This window comes from Micrasema longulum, unplaced genomic scaffold (assembly GCF_059751315.1).
Source record: "Micrasema longulum isolate JH-2025_06_02 unplaced genomic scaffold, ASM5975131v1 h1tg000394l, whole genome shotgun sequence".
NCBI lineage: Eukaryota > Metazoa > Arthropoda > Insecta > Trichoptera > Brachycentridae > Micrasema > Micrasema longulum.
In genome coordinates this window covers 230,143-248,121 of record NW_028277595.1, presented here as the reverse complement: position 1 = coordinate 248,121, position 17,979 = coordinate 230,143, and the positions used below count along the sequence as shown (strand labels likewise).

Sequence of the window (17,979 nt, the reverse complement as noted above, 5' to 3'; positions counted from 1 at the left end):
TCGACAGCCAAGATATCGCGTCAGGAGGCGCGAGCCACAGAAACCATGAGAGCCACGACACGTTTCCTACCGCAAGGACAGTACGAGACAGGGCTACTGTGGAAAGACAATCGAATATGTTTACCGGATAATCGCCGTACAGCGCTGAATCGATTTTTAAGCATAGAGAAAAAGTTCAGTAAAAACAGTGAATTCGCCGCGGCTTACAAGTTAAAGATTAAAGAATATCTAGACAAGGGGTATGCCCGGGAACTGACGCTGGCTGAAAGACAAGACACTGCGAGTGGGCTTTGGTTTTTGCCGCATTTCGCAGTGACGAACGTGAATAAACCGGATAAAATACGGATAGTATTTGACGCCGCCAGCCGCTGCAACGGGAAGTCATTGAACGACATGTTGGCCAACGGCCCGGACCTTCTCTCATCGCTTATGGGAAATATAATGCGATTTCGCGAGGGAAAGATCGCGCTGGCAGCAGATATAAGGGAGATGTTTCTCCAAATTAAAATAAGAAAAGAAGACCAGAGGGCGCAGCTGTTCCTCTGGCGCGATAGTCCCGAAGAAGAAATTCGGGAAATGATTATGACGTCGATGACGTTCGGCGCGGCGTGTTCACCGAGCAGCGCACAGTACGTGAGAAATCAAGTCACAGAAGATCACGGGCAAGAGATGGCCGCCGCCAGGGATGCTGTGCGAAATAAATTCTACATGGACGACTATATGGATGCCGTAGACAGTGCAACAGAGGCGATACAACTGCGCCACGATGTCAGCGAACTACTACGGCGGGGCGGATTCATCCTCGCGAATTGGGCGAGTAATGATCCCTCCGTAATGGAAGCGATTCCTTCAAGTCTGAGAGGGAAAAGCGCACGCGAAATAATTAGCGGAACCTCCGTGACAGAGAGGGTCCTCGGCATCAAATGGGACCCGGTGACAGACGAGTTTCAATTTAAATTTAAAGTGTCACGGGAGGTTCCAACAGAGAGGCCTACAAAACGGCAGATGCTAAGTGAAGTTATGAGCATTTTCGATCCACTCGGTTTCGTAGGGTGTTTGACAATACGCCCGCGAATACTGCTACAAGATGTGTGGCGCTCCCACATAGAGTGGGACGAACAAGTGAATGAAGAACACGCAGAGAAATGGCGCACTTGGGTGGACATATTACGCAATACCGAGTGCGCTATACCGCGGCGCGTATCGAGCGCCAATGGCCAGCCAGTAGAGCTGCACGTATTTTCCGATGCCTCGGAGCAAGCGAGCTGCGCCGTAGCCTACATCGTGGAGGAGAACGCCGCCGGAAGGAATGCGACGTTCATGGCTAGCAAGTGCCGAGTTAGCCCGCTACGAGCGCTATCAATTCCACGCCTGGAATTACAAGCCGCGCTCATGGCCGCACGACTGGCGGCCACAATCAAGAAAGAATGCGGAAGTAATATACGCGATACCTACTACTGGACAGATTCTACTACGGTGCTGTGCTGGGTCCAGAGTGATTCGCGCATCTTCACGCCATTTGTAGCCCACCGCCTAGGGGAAATAGATGAGCTAACGAACGCTCAAGAGTGGCGGTGGGTACCAGGAAAGAAGAACCCCGCTGATCTCGGGACGCGGGACGGCGAGATACCAGACATCTCCCCGGCCGGCATGTGGTTCAGTGGGCCGAGTTTCATAAAGAAAAATAAAAGTCAATGGCCGCCGCTCAAGGTAATAACGGCGACCCCGGATACAAGCAGTGAAATAAAGTGTGCGAACAGTGCCATCGTGATGACAACCCTCCCGGACGAAAGAAGATTTTCCTCCTGGCGGAGACTGATCAGGACTACAGCGTGGGTGTTGCGCTTCATAAACCGCTGCAGGAAAAAGAATACAGGAAGCGCGACACTCATCGCCCCGGAACTCAAGGCATCAGAGAGGGCGTGGATACTCATAAGCCAGACAGACAGTTACCACGCCGAGATAGCCGCAATTAGACGGGGGGAGTGCCTCCCGCGGAACAGCCGCCTGCTGGGCCTCACTCCCTACCTCGATAAAGATAGCGTCCTCAGAATGGGGACGCGAATTATGGAAGCCCCCGCGGTGAGCGAGCAACTAAAGGCGCCCGTCATACTGGACGGAGCGCACGCCTATACGCGTCTATTGATAAGGCATTATCACGAGTCGCGGCAACACGCAAGTACAGAGCGGACACTCAGCGAACTCAGACAACAGTTCTTTATAACACGATTACGGACAAATATAAGGAAAATTATATACGAGTGCCGCTACTGTCGAATACAGAAGGCCCGCCCGCAGCCTCCGCTCATGGGACAGCTGCCTGCCGGCCGACTCGATCATCACGTAAGGCCTTTTACCCACTGTGGGGTGGACATGTTCGGGCCCGTATACGTAACTATCGGAAGACGCCGGGAGAAACGATACGGGGCCCTGTTTACGTGCATGGTTACGAGGGCCGTGCATATTGAAATTACACCGTCGTTGAGTACTGACTCGACGGTGCAGGCCCTCAGAAGGATGGCGGCCCGCAGAGGACATCCGACAACGCTCTACTCGGACAACGGGACGAACTTCAGAGGCGCAGACAAAGAGATGGCGGCCGCCATGAAGGAACTAGCCCACGATCCCGAACTACAGAACGAGGCGACAAGGAGAGGGATCAAATGGGTGTTCAACCCGCCATCGGCGCCACACATGGGGGAGCCTGGGAACGGCTCGTCCGGTCGATAAAGGGGGCGCTTATGGTGATTCTAAAGGAACAAGCCCCCCGAGAGGAAACGCTAATGACAGCGATAGCGGAGGCCGAGTACACAGTAAACACTCGGCCCCTAACCCACGTCTCGCTTGATAGCCGAGACGACGCTCCGCTGACTCCGATGCACTTTCTCATCGGGTCGAGCGGGGCCCAGCCGCATCTGGCCGATTACAGAGACGCGCCGCCCGAACTGTGCCTCAGAAAACAATGGCGGGTGGCGCAGAAACTAGCCGACGCATTTTGGAAAAGATGGATGAGGGAATATCTCCCGACGTTGGCACAGCGACGGAAGTGGCAACAGGCCGCCACACCGATCATGGTCGATGACCTGGTCATAATAACGGACGCCGCCCTCCCGCGGAATGAATGGCCGCGGGGACGCGTCATAGCAGTCACACCAGGGAAGGATGGACAAGTCAGGAGCGCCCGGGTCCAGACAGCCACCGGAACCTACACACGACCCGCCGTCAAGCTCGCCGTGTTGCAAATCAAGGACGACGTCGGCGCAGAGATGCCTCCTCGGCAGGGGGGAGTGTTGCCGACGTAAAAGTACATGCACCAACTTGGCGGCCCTTCCTGGGGTTTTAATGTAGCATAGGAGGCTTCAGTATGTGTAAGCGATCTACCACCTCCTCAATAAAGACTAGTATTTGTCACTTTCGGGGGTGGTGATCGCCATACTGAAGCCCACATATAGATTAGAAGTCATGAAAATATTTGTATGCCCATAATGTGTTTTTATGTTGTTCTGTATAAGTGTTGATCGCCGCGCGGTCGGCGGGGAACTGCGGCCGGTAGCGGGAGGGTGGGGACCTTATACGTGGCGCGAGAGAGACCGATAGAGCCGGCAAATGTGCTCGCTATCTCTCTCGCCGCGTGATTGGTCAACCTAGCACCGCCCGCTATTGGCCTAGCCCACCGCCGCACGGCAAAATGTTGTATATATAGCCCCGCCGGGGAAAAATAAAGTCAGTCATCTCACCACACTACTAAGGCTTTCTACTCTCCACTTCACCTCCCTACCTCGCTTCAAACCGGACCTCATCGCCACCTGGATTCGAACACCGCTACCCCCCTGGACTTGGAACTCGGATACTCTTTGGATTGGATTTTGGACCCCGGATAATTTGGACCCTTGGATACTTCCCCGGAACACACCCGCCGTTCCCACCGACGGAGAGATACCGGCCCTACAACCCGGTTGCCTGACTCAGGATTGCGGCCGCCAGCGCTACTCGCTAGCGACCCCGCAAGGGATCTCTAGGCGACGATACCTCCCCGGAGCTTATCGTTCGTCGGCCGAGGCCCGCCTACGCCCGGCCACTCTGCGTTTGACACCAGCACCTATAGAAATACAGTTCTTGTGACGGGCGCGATTGCTACGGACGAAGCAGTGATCCGCCGCGTCTGTTACATTGATATTGAAAAAGTTATATAAAGGCTTTTTTTTCAGGTTTGAAAAAAATTAATATATGTAACTAACCCAAGTATCAAATGGGATACTTTTGTACTTATCAAGTCATATTTGATCATATTTGATATACTAGTAAGTAAGTTTAAGTTATTCTGTAAATTTACCATCTAAACAAATAAAAGAAATAAATAAATACAGCAACAATACTACCACATTAAAAAGTCTAAGACAAACGTAGGACAGTCAAAAATACTATACAATGGACTTTAACTCTACAATGACTTACCTTACAACTTGAAAAATTACACTGGAGACAAATTTAAAATGTACCTGGAAAAGCACATAATAATACAAATATAATCCTAGGGGTTTTTAAAAATAATAAACAAATAAAAAACTTTAAACTTTTTTAGGTAAAACTAGCCCTAACTTACATACATATATGGATAATCGGATAGATATAATTTATTTTCACCGATTTTACCTGTTCTATTTTCATTCTTGTTTGATTTATTTCTTCGTCAGATTCTTTCAGTTGTCTTTTAATCGCCTCATTTTCATTCGTAAGTCTATCGATTTTCTCTTTGTTTTCTTTTTCTTCATTAGACGCCCAGAAGACATTCTGTAAGTCAGCGCTTGTATTGTAATGACAATAAATTAAGCATTTTCAACATCTAATAATGGTATGGAAAAAAGAGAGTCAATAAGGAAAAAAAGAAAAGAAAGGAAGAAGTGTTAATTTTTTCATGTTTGCTTATTCAAGCATGTGGACATTACCAGATTTCTCCCCTGCAAGCTAGTACTCTTAACTCTTCACATGTCAATACAGTGTTCCTAAGGGTGTATACTTATAGGCACCTTAAGTTTCACTGAATACGGCCAAAATATTGTTACTGATAGTTTCCCAGGATGACAGAAGCCCGCAGATGTGAAGAAGAGGCAACTAGGCTTAAGTAATCAAGTGCTTTAAAGGCGTAGAAGAGATCACATGCTCAAATTTCTAGACATTTTAAATAACATTATCTTGATGTTAATCAGTTGGAGCAAGGTCCGGCGAGTATGCTGGGTGAGGGAGAGTCTACAATTTCAGCACTTGCAGCTTAGCTATCTGCCGTGAAATGTGCTGCCAGGTGTTGTCGTGAAGCAGCAGTGGCGATAAGCGATTGACCAGCTTCGGTTGTTTTATTATGAGCTTCTCCATTATTGTGTGCAATTCTTGACAATATGCATCTGCAGTTACAGTTGAGCCAGATCGTATGAAAAGAAAAATACCTAATATCTATTTTGTAACAAATTTTAATATATTTTTGTTGTTATAATAAATTTTTATCCTTGTCGCCAATTGTAATAACTTGATGGTAGCCGAAGAAAATATGGTTTTAGTTTTAAGTTTTAATTTTTTCTTCAATATAGGTAAAATTTATACGCTTGTAGAGAGTCAATATATAAATAAATAAACAAAACAACACAAGGAGATAGTCAGTTTTCAATAAATAATTACACATTCCAAAAATAATCAAAAAACTAACACAAATAAAATAATACTATTTGTTCCATATACACCGCAAGACAAATAAATTTACGAGTTCTCAAAAAAAACTAAAATTGACATATAATGAATTATTCTTGATATTTAATTAGTTTTTTTTATATTGTTTGACATATGTGATGACTACTCGTTATTTCAAGGTTAAAATAAAAAATCTTACTCATGAATTGTACTTAGAAATTGCCATTATATATCAGGTATCAGATTACCCGAACCTTAGAGACCCATAACGGTTCATTTATGGTCGAGTGTTTGTGATGGAATAATAAAAGACATGTTATTTTTTAATTCATATTTAAGAAGTAGGTTCTTATCGCTTTATTTTAAATTAAAGTATTTTACATTTAAACATATTTATAACATTTAAAAATATTTAGTACTTAGTGAATTCACCTTTATTTTTTATAACATGTAAAATTCTATTATTTAGAGAAGCGTAAAGCGAATCTAAAATTTCTGATGTTATTTCTTGTTCTCAAACTTGAATTAAGTTTTTTTTTAATTCCTCAATGTTTTTTGATTTTTTTTTCCCGACTTTTTTTTTCATAATCGCCCATAAATTTTCTATCGGGTTCAAATCAGGGCTATTCCCGGGCCACGTCAACGATTTTAAGCCAATTTTCTCCTTGAATTCATTGATCTATAAAAAAACAATAAATTATTTATCATGTGGTCACAAAATGCATTTAAAAATATATATATTTGTACTCACAGTGCGGGCTCTATGGCACGGCGCAGAATCGTCCTGAAAAATTGGGTCCGCGGTATAATGCGTAATGTCCTCGATTGTTGGAATAATATGTTTTTTTAACACTTTTTTGTACTGAATGGCATTCATCGTACCCTGTACAAAATTTAGAGGTCCTAAACCGTATGCTGTCATGCACCCCCAAATCATCACGTAGGGTGAATGTTTAACGGTTCGAGTGACGCACGACGGATGATATCTTTCCCCACGTTTTCGTCGAACTATCTTTCTGCCGTCTGGACCAAAAAGGTTGAATTTTGATTCATCAGAGAAAACAACATTTTGCCAATCCTCCAAGGTCCAATTCTGGTGCTCTTTCGCCCAATCCAGTCTAGCCTTCTTCATTTTGTCCGTGAGTAATGGTTTCTTTGCGGGACTCCGTGCTTGGAAACCATGCTCCAACAGCCGCCTGGACACTGTTTTTACTGAAAATGTTGATGTGCTGGTAGACTGCACCTCTGCGTGTATTTCAGGTGCCGTTAAAAATCGATCGCGCATAACAATTTTTTTTATTAAGCGATCATCTCGGGCAGATGTCACGCGCCCCCGTCCGCTTCCTTTTTTCCGTTCTATGGATCCAGTTTCTTGGATTTTTTTTAATAAAAACCTCACTGCACCTTCTGAATACCCAACTCGACGAGATATTTCACAATTAGATATGTTTTCTTGCGACAATGTGATTATTTTGGATTTTATCGCAATCGACATTTGCTTTGCACTTTCCATGATTGTTGTGTTATGTTCACTCAAACGCGGGTAAAACAAGACTGTTGAGACATTTTAAAATGTAAATATTGTAGAAAGGTGACACATAGTGTCCTTAATTTATTAAACAAAAGAAAGAGGTATCGATAAAGGATTTCTTAGAAAAAGGGTTCAGTAAAGTCAAGGGGCGCGGTAGCAGGTAAACTCGTAATTTTTTTTGTCTTGCGGTGTACTGCTATCTTCTGTGTTAAGTCCACAATAGGCCTTTTTTTGAAGTACGCTTTTAATGAAAATTTTGAATTTATTGTCAGTCTTAATTAAGACATTGGCGGGTATTCTATTGAAGAAGCGTACGCAGTGCCCCACAAACTTACTTAGCTTCAATTTCAGGATTACCAATTTGCCTTTATTTCTAGTATTATGATTATGATTGTCGCTTTTTTTTGAAAGAGAGATATATTTTTACGCACATACATAATATTATCATAAATATACTGACTGTAAACAGTCAAAATTTTTATTTCTTTAAAAATATTTCTTAAAGAATCGCAAAAATTGAAGTTATAAATTGTACAGATAGAGTTTAAAATAAAGAAATACGTTCTCTAGCAGCGCTGAAATTGAGGGCCTTACTAATGATTACTTTCAACCTTCTGCCGATCAAAACGTTCCACATGGCTCTGCCCACTTTTACGTCATGACTGGCACCGCAGCGACATCTCTTAAGCAGTGAGTGTCATAACTTCACTCCACTTTTTATAATGTTTTCTGTTGAAATTCATAGCATATCTGGTAACTAATATTTCCTAACGGTTTGTCAGTAGATACTAAGAAAAATGTATTTTTTGTCAACTAGTCAACTTAACATTTTTGTCTTAAAACTATAATATTGTAGCTTAGTTCTTCAACAGAAACGGGTCAAAATATAGAAATCGTAATACGTACCAGAGTTTCGCCCTGGTACAATCATATTATTAGGTTATGATATTATTACATTGAGCTTGAAAATAGTTGATCATTTGGAAATATAACATAGCTGTTAGAATATGCCAATATGCTTTTTTTTTATTTCTTTAGCAATAGAAATTGAGTTTTAGAGCATACTGTTTTACACATACTATTACATTAACTCTGACCAGCATTCTATCTTTTACACATTCTACTTACTATTTTAAATTTGAGCATACATAGATTTAACCCTTTCCCTACTGTACTAAAAAAATCCACCTGTTCCGTGCTGTACAGTACACATACAAAAATGAGGAATTTAAAATGGAGCATTCTTAAGCAATTGCTTTAACTAACTATATTTGAATTCAAAGGTTATAAATAATATTTAAAATCTATTTGTTTAAAAAAATCAAATCAAAAAATCATTTGCTAACGCTCACAGCGCGACCAAACAGCAGAGCTCCCTTAGCAACTGGTGTACGGTAGCAGTGGTACAGGTTGGTCTGAAAATGTTTCTTCTCGCTCGTGAAAATATTTATTGGGTGGAACGTAAAGGATGTTTGAGACAATAGTATATTTGGTACTCATTTACTTCATTGCTGCGACAATGAGACACATTGGTAAGCTTTTAATGGTATCGGTGATTTATCTGCAATTTTGATAAAATACTTTTTCTGTGGCCAATAAGTACTTATTATTCAATAATTCATTATTTTTACCAAAACATAAATGCATAACAAAGGAGCACATAAAATCTTAACTCTGATAGTTAAAAGTAAAAAATAAACAATAATAATTCATGTGTACTTGCTACACATTACACGGAAGGGAGAGTAAAGGCTTAAAGTGATTAATTTGTGTGTAGTGCACTAAATATATTTCTATATATTTTTTAAAAATATGAATAACTTTTGACTTACAAGCAAAGTATCATTCAATTCAATCTGTCTGTCTCTAATTGAAAGGCCATCTTCATATGCTTCTTTTATTTTGATCAACAACGGTTTAAATGTGGATATATCATTTAATAAATTTGTAAAAGCTTCTCTGTATACCTAAAAACAAAACAATATTCAATAATGTACTTTGCGTCAATTGTTGTCACAAAAGCTGTGAATAAAATAACAATGAATACATGTAATCAAAAACATTTAAGAAGAACCATTTTCTGAAGAAATTTAAATTTCACATGAAGGTTTTCAATGTATGATTTTTACGATTTTGGAATACGTTTTACTTAGTACCAATGCCTAATACCGTTTTGTGTAACTTTTGGTAATGAAGCATCATCAGAAAAGATGGTTTACAACAGATTTCTGTCTGGGCTGCGGCCCTATCATACCCTTCCTACCATACCGCACATTATGGTGCATCGATAAACCAAATGCACTGCTTTTTAATCATCTGTTACATGAAGCTGAGGTGATAGGTTTCATGCCTCAAGTGCCAGGCCATGGAAAGTGAAATATTGCAGTGTAGAACCATAAATGCACAATATAATATTATAATACCTGTAGAATCTGATCTATGTAATCTTGGCGCTTTCTAAATAATTCTTTTGTGCCCTTATTAGCAGATGGAAGATTGAGGTTGATATGTCTCTCAATGTCGGCAACAAATTTTGGAGTATTTTTGTACGATGCATTTTTCACCTGCAAAATATAAAACAATTAAGAAATTAACAATGATAAAAACCTTGACAAATGAAGATGTTTTCCCTTTTAACAGTACATTGCGCATTTTTATAGTTGTTGGTTTCATAAAATTTGATTTGATATTGTTCAGTCTGTAAACTAAAGTTGGATTGGCATGAATTTTGTATCAAGTGCAATCTACATAAAAAGTAGATATTATGTATGTATTTAGTATGATAAAATATAAGGGTACTTAGTTCCATGGTAATTATCAGTAAATTTTTTGATATCAGGTAAGTAATTGAACCTTGTTTCCATATATGTATATTATGTGGTGCTTTCAGAAGTATGGCAGATAAATATTGATTATTTTATAAAATTTCATTTTTTATGAGAAAATTATAGAATACAATAGTAAATTATATTATGAAAACAGGTTTTTTTCTGATATTTAGGTTTTTTGTATTCGGGTATGCAGATACTAGAAATTAGTTTTTGAAGGATTTTATCAAATTGATAGATATCTCAATAAAGTTGGAGAACCATTAGAGAAGAAAATCAATAGATGGAAGAATTGATGTTTAAAAAATGTGCAGAAAGGTAATATTTATACAATTTTACAAAGTTAAATAAAATGGCGTCCTATGTGGAGTAGGACGCCATTTTGTCGGCTTTGTGGTGTAATGGTCAGCGCGTTTGTCTATAACAAAAATGATCAAGAAACGCTGCGATTGGTATGCCAATGCAGTGCCCTATGCGCCATTAGGTGCGGAAAGGGAATGATGATGTGGAGTAGATATTTATTTAAATTACAATAATAAATTTAATGAGTTCATCGACTTTTCAAATTTTCGAAAAATATTGTAGTTCTCTTCGTCTGCATTTTTGAATTATGAACTACTCAAACATTACAAAATCTCACCAGATATATTTATATTTATTGACGAGCATAAAATCATATGGAATCTAATATTTCTATTTTGAATCCTATCTATTTTTTCAACTATTATTGCACAATCAAGAACCTATTTTTAAACTGGTAACTGCATTCAAATGTTGCCATCTAACTAAATATCTAATGACATCTATCGGAAAAAATATGATTCAGTTTTGTGACGTCAAGAAGTGGAGGGGGTTGCTAGATTAGAAATGGCTGCTGTGAGTAGTGGACGGGAAGCTATGGATTCCCAAAATGAATTGCAAAGTGAATCTGTTGATCGTTTAAAAATGTTATATCCTTATGTGAACGAAGAAGAATCTCCTTTACCGCGATCCTGGAGTACAAAGGACAAATACAACTATATTGGACTGTCTCAAAATAATCTCCGTGTTCACTACAAAGGTAAGAACTTTCAAGGTTTTGTTTATGGATTTCAAAGAACGGGAGAGTGGCTCTCTACTTTTAATTTAATTATTAGATGTCTTTAGAACTTCGTTGCGTTATTAGTATGTTAATATGCGTGAATCATCGTTCGGTTGTGGAAAATTATAGCAGTCATGTCATCGACCGTGTCAGTCGAACAACGATGCGAGATGTCTGCAAAACGCAAACAAAGAAATCAGCTGATCGCTCCGTTCTGACATGACGGAAAACAACTAAATCTTGTTCATCGTTAAGCTTTTAATGAACGTTTTAAAGCAGCCTTGTGCAATAAATACGATGTAAAGTAAATATCAGTATGTTAACACTATCTGTCAGTTCATACATACGTGTTATTTACAGAGGCTCGCGAGGAAACTATTATGCGCTGACTTCAACCAAACATGCTACAAATACGATAATAAATTAAGTGTATTTTGCGACTTGCGACATTATCACGTCCTTAAGAAACAATGCGTAAAATTCTTTGTTTCGTATGCATACATTACGTTCATGATATTATGCATAGTTCACAATATCGTTTGCATTTAATAGGAATTTGCTAACTTTCAAATGTTAAATGATTCCCAGTATCAATTTCTATACGTTGTGTGTATCGAAGTTCTTATACCTACCTATGTTCGTAATCTGTATACGTAGTTTGCAGTCCATGTTTTTAATTTGCACATGGGATTCTTTTATCAATATTATTATCATTATATAATCGTGAGCGTGGCCTTTCGTGTAACCATTTAATAAAATTGATAAAGATTAGGCTAATATGAAGGTGCACTAATATATCAATTACCTTTAGAACAATATGAACAGGTTCTTTGACCTTTGAAAAAAATATCGTGACTTATATGTGTGAATAATTATTGTTCCTGCGTTAATTTGACAATACCAAATAATCCTTTGTGCAAGTACTTAGTATTTAAAACATTTTTCAATTTCTTAATTTCAATTTTTTTTATTTGTCCAATTTCGTGTTCATACTTCGATGTTGTAACGCAATGCTAACCTATTTGATAAATTCGTTGTCCATTTACACATGAATGGTAAAATATATCCTCCATCAGTACGTACGTGTTTTATAATAATATTAATCCTATTTTTTTACACAGGAAATGGGAGTATATTCTGACTACAAACTACAAAATTAGGCGTTTTGACAAGATGGTATTTCAATTATTTTTGTATCAAATTTGGTTACGGATACGCTGTCGTTTCGCTAGCATTTTGCGATCGTTGTTAAAATTAGACGAGTTCTAAAATAGCGTTTCTAAACAAAACACAAAACATTGCGTACCGATACATCTGTCTATTTGTCATGTTGGTTGCCTGTATCAGCTGGGATCAGTGCGGCCGCCATTTTTGTTTTTATTTTTTACACCCTAGTGGCGAAAACTAGAACTGTAACTATGTTCAAATTGAAAAAGCGTTCGTAGAAAATGTAAATAAACTTTGGAGGGATATTTAAATATCATAATTATTCATAATGGTTGATGCATTTTTGGCGGTTTTTTTCGCGTGCATAATTAAACTTAATTTATCATAGACTTCTACTAGGAGGTTGCATTGTTTTTTCATTAGAAAAAATGTATTTTGTCTTTTATCATTCTGGAATATCCGACTAAATTCTACAAAGTATTTTTTTATATTTTTGAACATAAATACGGAAAATATAATTTTCCAAGATTGAAAAATTGATGTATCTTCGCTTTAGTTCATTTTGAACGAAATCTAATTGAGCGCGCAGAAGTTCTGAGAAAGCCTTTATTTATAAAATTCAAATGAAAAATATACACAAAATATTATCAAATATTTGTAGATAACCACTTTCGGACTTTTCTATGTCTGCCGGTTTCGAGACGTACCCGTCTCTTCGTCAGGACACAAATTAAACCAACATGCATAACCCACTATACTCCTTCACCATAGTTGCACAAAAATATAAAACCAACACGAAATGCATTTTAATAAGCACATGCACCGATTAGGACAAACATGCACTGACTAAATTATGAAAATATTCAATGTTGTTCGATAAATAGAGGGGATGGTGGGAGGGGGTAAGCTTAAAAGTTTTAGGATGACCATTACAGTGGAACATCGTATAAAGGACTATATTGAAAGGTTGTTGTTGATTATTGATCAAAGGAACGTTATTTTTTAAAGCTTTCCTAATGTAAAAAATATTTCCATAGTATTTGATAACATTCATTTAGTAAAATATTTGATACATAAAGTTAATGCTTTAAATATTAATAATATAGAAAAATATATATTTTCAAAAATGTTTAATGAATTTTTTAACGAATTTTGTCTTAAGATTTCCTATTGCCTATTTCGTAAAAAAAAACTTTAAAGATCTATTTCTGCAGATTTGTGTTTAGGTCTGTTGGACAAAAACGAACTGAAGCGACGATATGATTGTATACACTAGATGCAGCAATAACCACCCGTCTTGTGTTCCATTCAACTTAAGTTCCGGAACTTGACTTGTAGTCAGTAAATGTGAAGCAGTGTAAAAATTCGCGACTTCAAAGTTTTGCTTTGAATTCACAGTAAACAGTTAGTCTTTTTTACTCTTTCACGCAAACATAATTTCAAACTATCGTTCTATGAAGCATCATCTTTATTTAATTATACCTCAGTGGTCTAATTATTTTTGTTAATTCTAATTGTTTTGTTTTTCAGTATTTACTTAATGACATAACAAGAGCATCCTTCGAAAACAGTATTTTGAGTTTGTCCAAATGTCTGTAGACAAATACTGGATATCTCCCCCTTATTAAAATATTACAACAGAGATGGAGAACAATTAAGAAATTTACAGCGCTTATGACCTATCGTTGGTCTAGGCAACTGAAATATTAAGTTCTCTTTAACTTCACAAAAATTAACAGACCGGAGAATTGAAGAAATGCGGATGTTCAAACATAGGCAGAATGGTGAATGTTACACAGTGTGTAAAGTGGCCACTTAAACCAGCCAATGACAGGTCATAAGCCCTTAAATGCCTAGAATTCCATATCTCCTTCTCTTAATTGATCTTAATCTCTATTATAATACTTTAATATCCTTCGAACTTAAATAATTCTTTGGCCCCTTATTGATTTTTAAAATTTAATTCGACACTTTTTGGTGCTGACGTTAGAAATTTAAAACACTTTTTTTATATTGGTCTCGGGTTCGATTCCCGACATGGTTGAGACGAAATATTTATTCAAAATGATGTTTTAACATTAGAATATTTCATAGTCCCTGGACTGGTACCTGAAGCGTGAGACTGATCATCTTACGTTCATGTAACAAAAATGATCAAAATATGCTGCGATTGGTGTACTAATGCAGTGCCCTATGCACCATTAGGTGCTGAAAGGTAGTTATTATATTTATTTTATTTCCTGGTATAAAAAAACACAATTAAATCATAAATAGGTTTAATTTCATTTTATTTTATCCAAGATTTTATTATCTACATTTATCGGAATAATATTATAATTTTCTGTGTCCGGGCGGATCAAGAATACAGTTCTGAGTGCGAAATAGAACCCGAACACTAACAGTCTTTTCGACTCGATGGCTACTCTCAGATAAAAAAAGTCCGCCATGTAGTGTAGCGGCTGGCAAGATCACCTATCATCAGTGATTGTTTACCATACAAGAGGTCTTGGGCTTGATTCCCGGCATGATTGCCGTGAAATATTTACTTAAAGATGTGTTTTTACACTAGAATATTTCATGGTCCTGGACTAGCACCTGAAGCGTAAGACTGATCATCTATGTTAATAGATGAAAATGCTTTTAACCTGAGAACTATGGTCGCGGATTTTCATTCAATTATATTTATTTTATTTATTGTAGAATACAGCACATCTGCAAATTACACTGTATATATTTATATTTCTTTATTTATTTATACTTTGACATTGTTTGTATTCTTTTTTTTTATACAGAATAATGTTCCCTCACTGGGGTGTCCCGTGCCGAGGGAAACATTTTACAAAATGTGAAACATGCCTAAGATTAGCTATTTAACAAAGTTAATATAATAATAACATTTAAAAAAAACGTAATTAATCTAATTAACCTAATTATAATTAACATAATAAACAATAAAAAACTAAAATATTCATAAACAGTGCACACATTTTACCTATTTGGCTTGATCCACTCATCGATCCGTGCGCAACCCACCTCCACTACTCATTCCTTATAGCAATTTTATATTGTGAGAACTTACTAATTGTCTTACTAATATGATTAATATTTACAAAAATATGTTTTAAAAAACTTCACAATAGATTAATAAGGCAGGTACAACAATACGTTCATTGAAACTAAAGCAAAGACAACTGTAACATTTGTCTGAAATAAAACAGCAACAAATTGAAGAAGTAAAATATCTACAAGCATATGAATAACGAAATCACTAATACAAATTATGATGCATAGTAAATGACCGTTTACACGTAGACAATACAATATGGTTTCGTTTCTGGACTCGACCAGTGTCCACGTGTAAACAGCAATTTGCACGACAAACCATTGTCCCGAGACATCGCCACCGAGATAGACGTGTGGGCCTTTTCCGCGGAACAATGACTACCTCCACCGTCGCGCTAGGCCAACGTGTCGCTCCCAAAAATAATTCTGCCAAAGATGGCGACAGAAAACAACCATTTTATTATTTAGTTCGTCCTTAAAAATTTCTATACATCTCGAGGTAAAATGAATAATATTTTTCGTGAATTCGCTCGTAATGAACGCCGTCGTGTTTCATTTTCGCAGCGCTCACGTGTGAACAGCGTTCTGTTCACGGAGCTGAGACACGACAATACTGTCATATCTATCGTATTGCCCACATGTAAACGGCCCTTTAGGGAGGAATATATCTGTAGCTCAGAGGCAGACGGATGCAAATCCAAACGTCAAATGTTCAACCAAAGCCTAAAGAATCTACTTTCTCTAAGTGATTTCTAATCATTTAGAGCATTCATTTGTATTTTCAGTTTATTAATACATTGGTTCTTTTTTTATATATTTATTTAAATCTTAAAGTAGGGCACACATATCATACATATTGTTATGTGTGTTCTAATAATAACATTGCAAATATATTTAATTTACAAATTGTTTATCACATATTTATGTCTTGACCATTATTTTAAATTTTGATATGTTTTTTTCTTCATAAATATTTTTTTCCATTTCGTAATACTTTTTAATTGCTTTAAATAAAATTGAATTTTGTGACTTTGCCTTTTTCCTAAATGGAAGTCTAATTTTGTTCTTTTCTCTAGTATTGTGATCGTGTTCATGCTGGTTCCGATCAATTTTTTTCCAAATTTTTTTTTTTTATTAGAGTTTATAATTTTATGAACAAATATCATTGTATTGTAAAATATTCTTTGTTTAGATGTTAATAATTTCATTTCATTTACCATCGACTTTACCCTCGTATATCTGTTTTTTTTCAAAATGATTCTAAAGGCTTTATTTTGTAATACAGTTAGTTTATCTATGTTTTCTTTGTTTGATAAAAATAAAATGCTACTACAGAGTTAACGTGTGGTTAAATAATTGCTTTGTAAATAGTTTTGCAAGAGTCCTTATCAATAAATCTTCTGATCCTTCCCAAAATTGATATATTTTTTTTTTTGCAATCTTATTTATTACCATCTTAGCGTTTTGGTGAAATGTAAGTTTTGAATCCAACATTACACCTAAATATTTAATTTCAGTGACTTCATTAAGTTTTTCATTTTCTATTACAATTAATGGTGTAATTTCTATTTTTTTGTTTCCTATATTCATATATTTTGTTTTGTTAACATTTAATTTTAATTATTAATTTTTAGCCACAGTGATACACTATTAAGATCATGATTTAGTCTGTCCATAATTGTTTTATAATTTTCTCCCGATATATATATTGAGGCATCGTCTGCAAAGAGTCTTATTTCATTATAAGACTTACATATCTTCAAAATCAATGAACATTATCATAAACTGGACACGAAAATCGAATTGTCATTACATCAAATTCTATATTTGCATCCGTCTGTCTCTGGGTTACAGATATAATGTATTCTTGCGAAGTATAAAATAAATAAACGTAACAAAAATGATCACGCTGCCCTGCTGTTGGCGTACCAGTTCAGTGCCCTATGCACAGTTTGGTACGAAAAGATAATCTAATATAATAATGATGAGTATATAACCAACCCACTCAAATATTAACGGTACAGTATTGTACGATCCTGTGTATGTAAAGAAAACAAATACACTCTTGTTTCAATATTGAATTTCAAAATGAAAACATAGCTTTTCTCTTTGTTATTATAATGTTATGGTTTCGTGTTTCTAAAACCAAAATATCATAACGGGCACGTGATATTAACTGTGTTTGTGTAAAAGCTTTAAAAAAGATTAATAAAAAATCATGTACATATTTTATTCCAAAATATATTCTTATTTATGTCATAATCTGTGCTTCAATAACAAAGGACGCGTTTTTTAAATATTTATTTATTTTTAATTTAAACTATCACCATCACGCCGTTCCCCGTAGGGGTAGGCAGAGAAGATGGACCGCCACACACGTCTATCCGTCAGGATACATGCCTTTCGTTTGTGTCTGCCTTTGACGTGACCAGATTTGAGATTTTGATTTATCCGGTCATGTCGCTTCTTTCTTGGTCGTCTACGTCCTACGTTATTTAATAATTTAACTTTTTGTACATAATGTAAATTTAACATTGGCGGGCTTATTGCCAAATGGCAATTTCTTCCAGCCAACCAATAAAATAAAAGTTTTTTATAATTTCAGTTACAAAACATATTCAATACAAAAT

General features: G+C 37.0%; 1 protein-coding gene and 1 long non-coding RNA gene across 10 annotated transcripts in view; one reads left to right on the top strand and one right to left on the bottom strand.

Moving 5' to 3' along the window:
• Positions 1 to 4,672: 4,672 nt before the first annotated feature.
• Positions 4,673 to 10,771, bottom strand: LOC148281932 (uncharacterized). Its single transcript, XR_015822226.1, has 4 exons — positions 10,679 to 10,771; positions 9,634 to 9,774; positions 9,043 to 9,177; positions 4,673 to 4,791 (listed from the first exon to the last, which is right to left on the bottom strand). It is a non-coding gene; the product is annotated as an uncharacterized LOC148281932 (long non-coding RNA).
• Positions 10,772 to 10,855: 84 nt separating this feature from the next.
• RanBPM (Ran-binding protein M) overlaps positions 10,856 to 17,979 on the top strand; it is a 121,586-nt gene continuing 114,462 nt past the window's right edge. For 4 of the 9 annotated variants that reach the window (XM_088225890.1, XM_088225887.1, XM_088225886.1 and 1 more), the window contains exon 1: positions 10,858 to 11,098. In XM_088225890.1, the coding sequence (XP_088082016.1) occupies positions 10,906 to 11,098 (193 nt within the window). In that variant the 5' untranslated portion in view covers positions 10,858 to 10,905. Of the gene's footprint in view, positions 11,099 to 17,979 lie in introns of all 9 variants that reach the window. The other 5 variants (XM_088225889.1, XM_088225888.1, XM_088225884.1 and 2 more) reach the window with 2 other exon arrangements.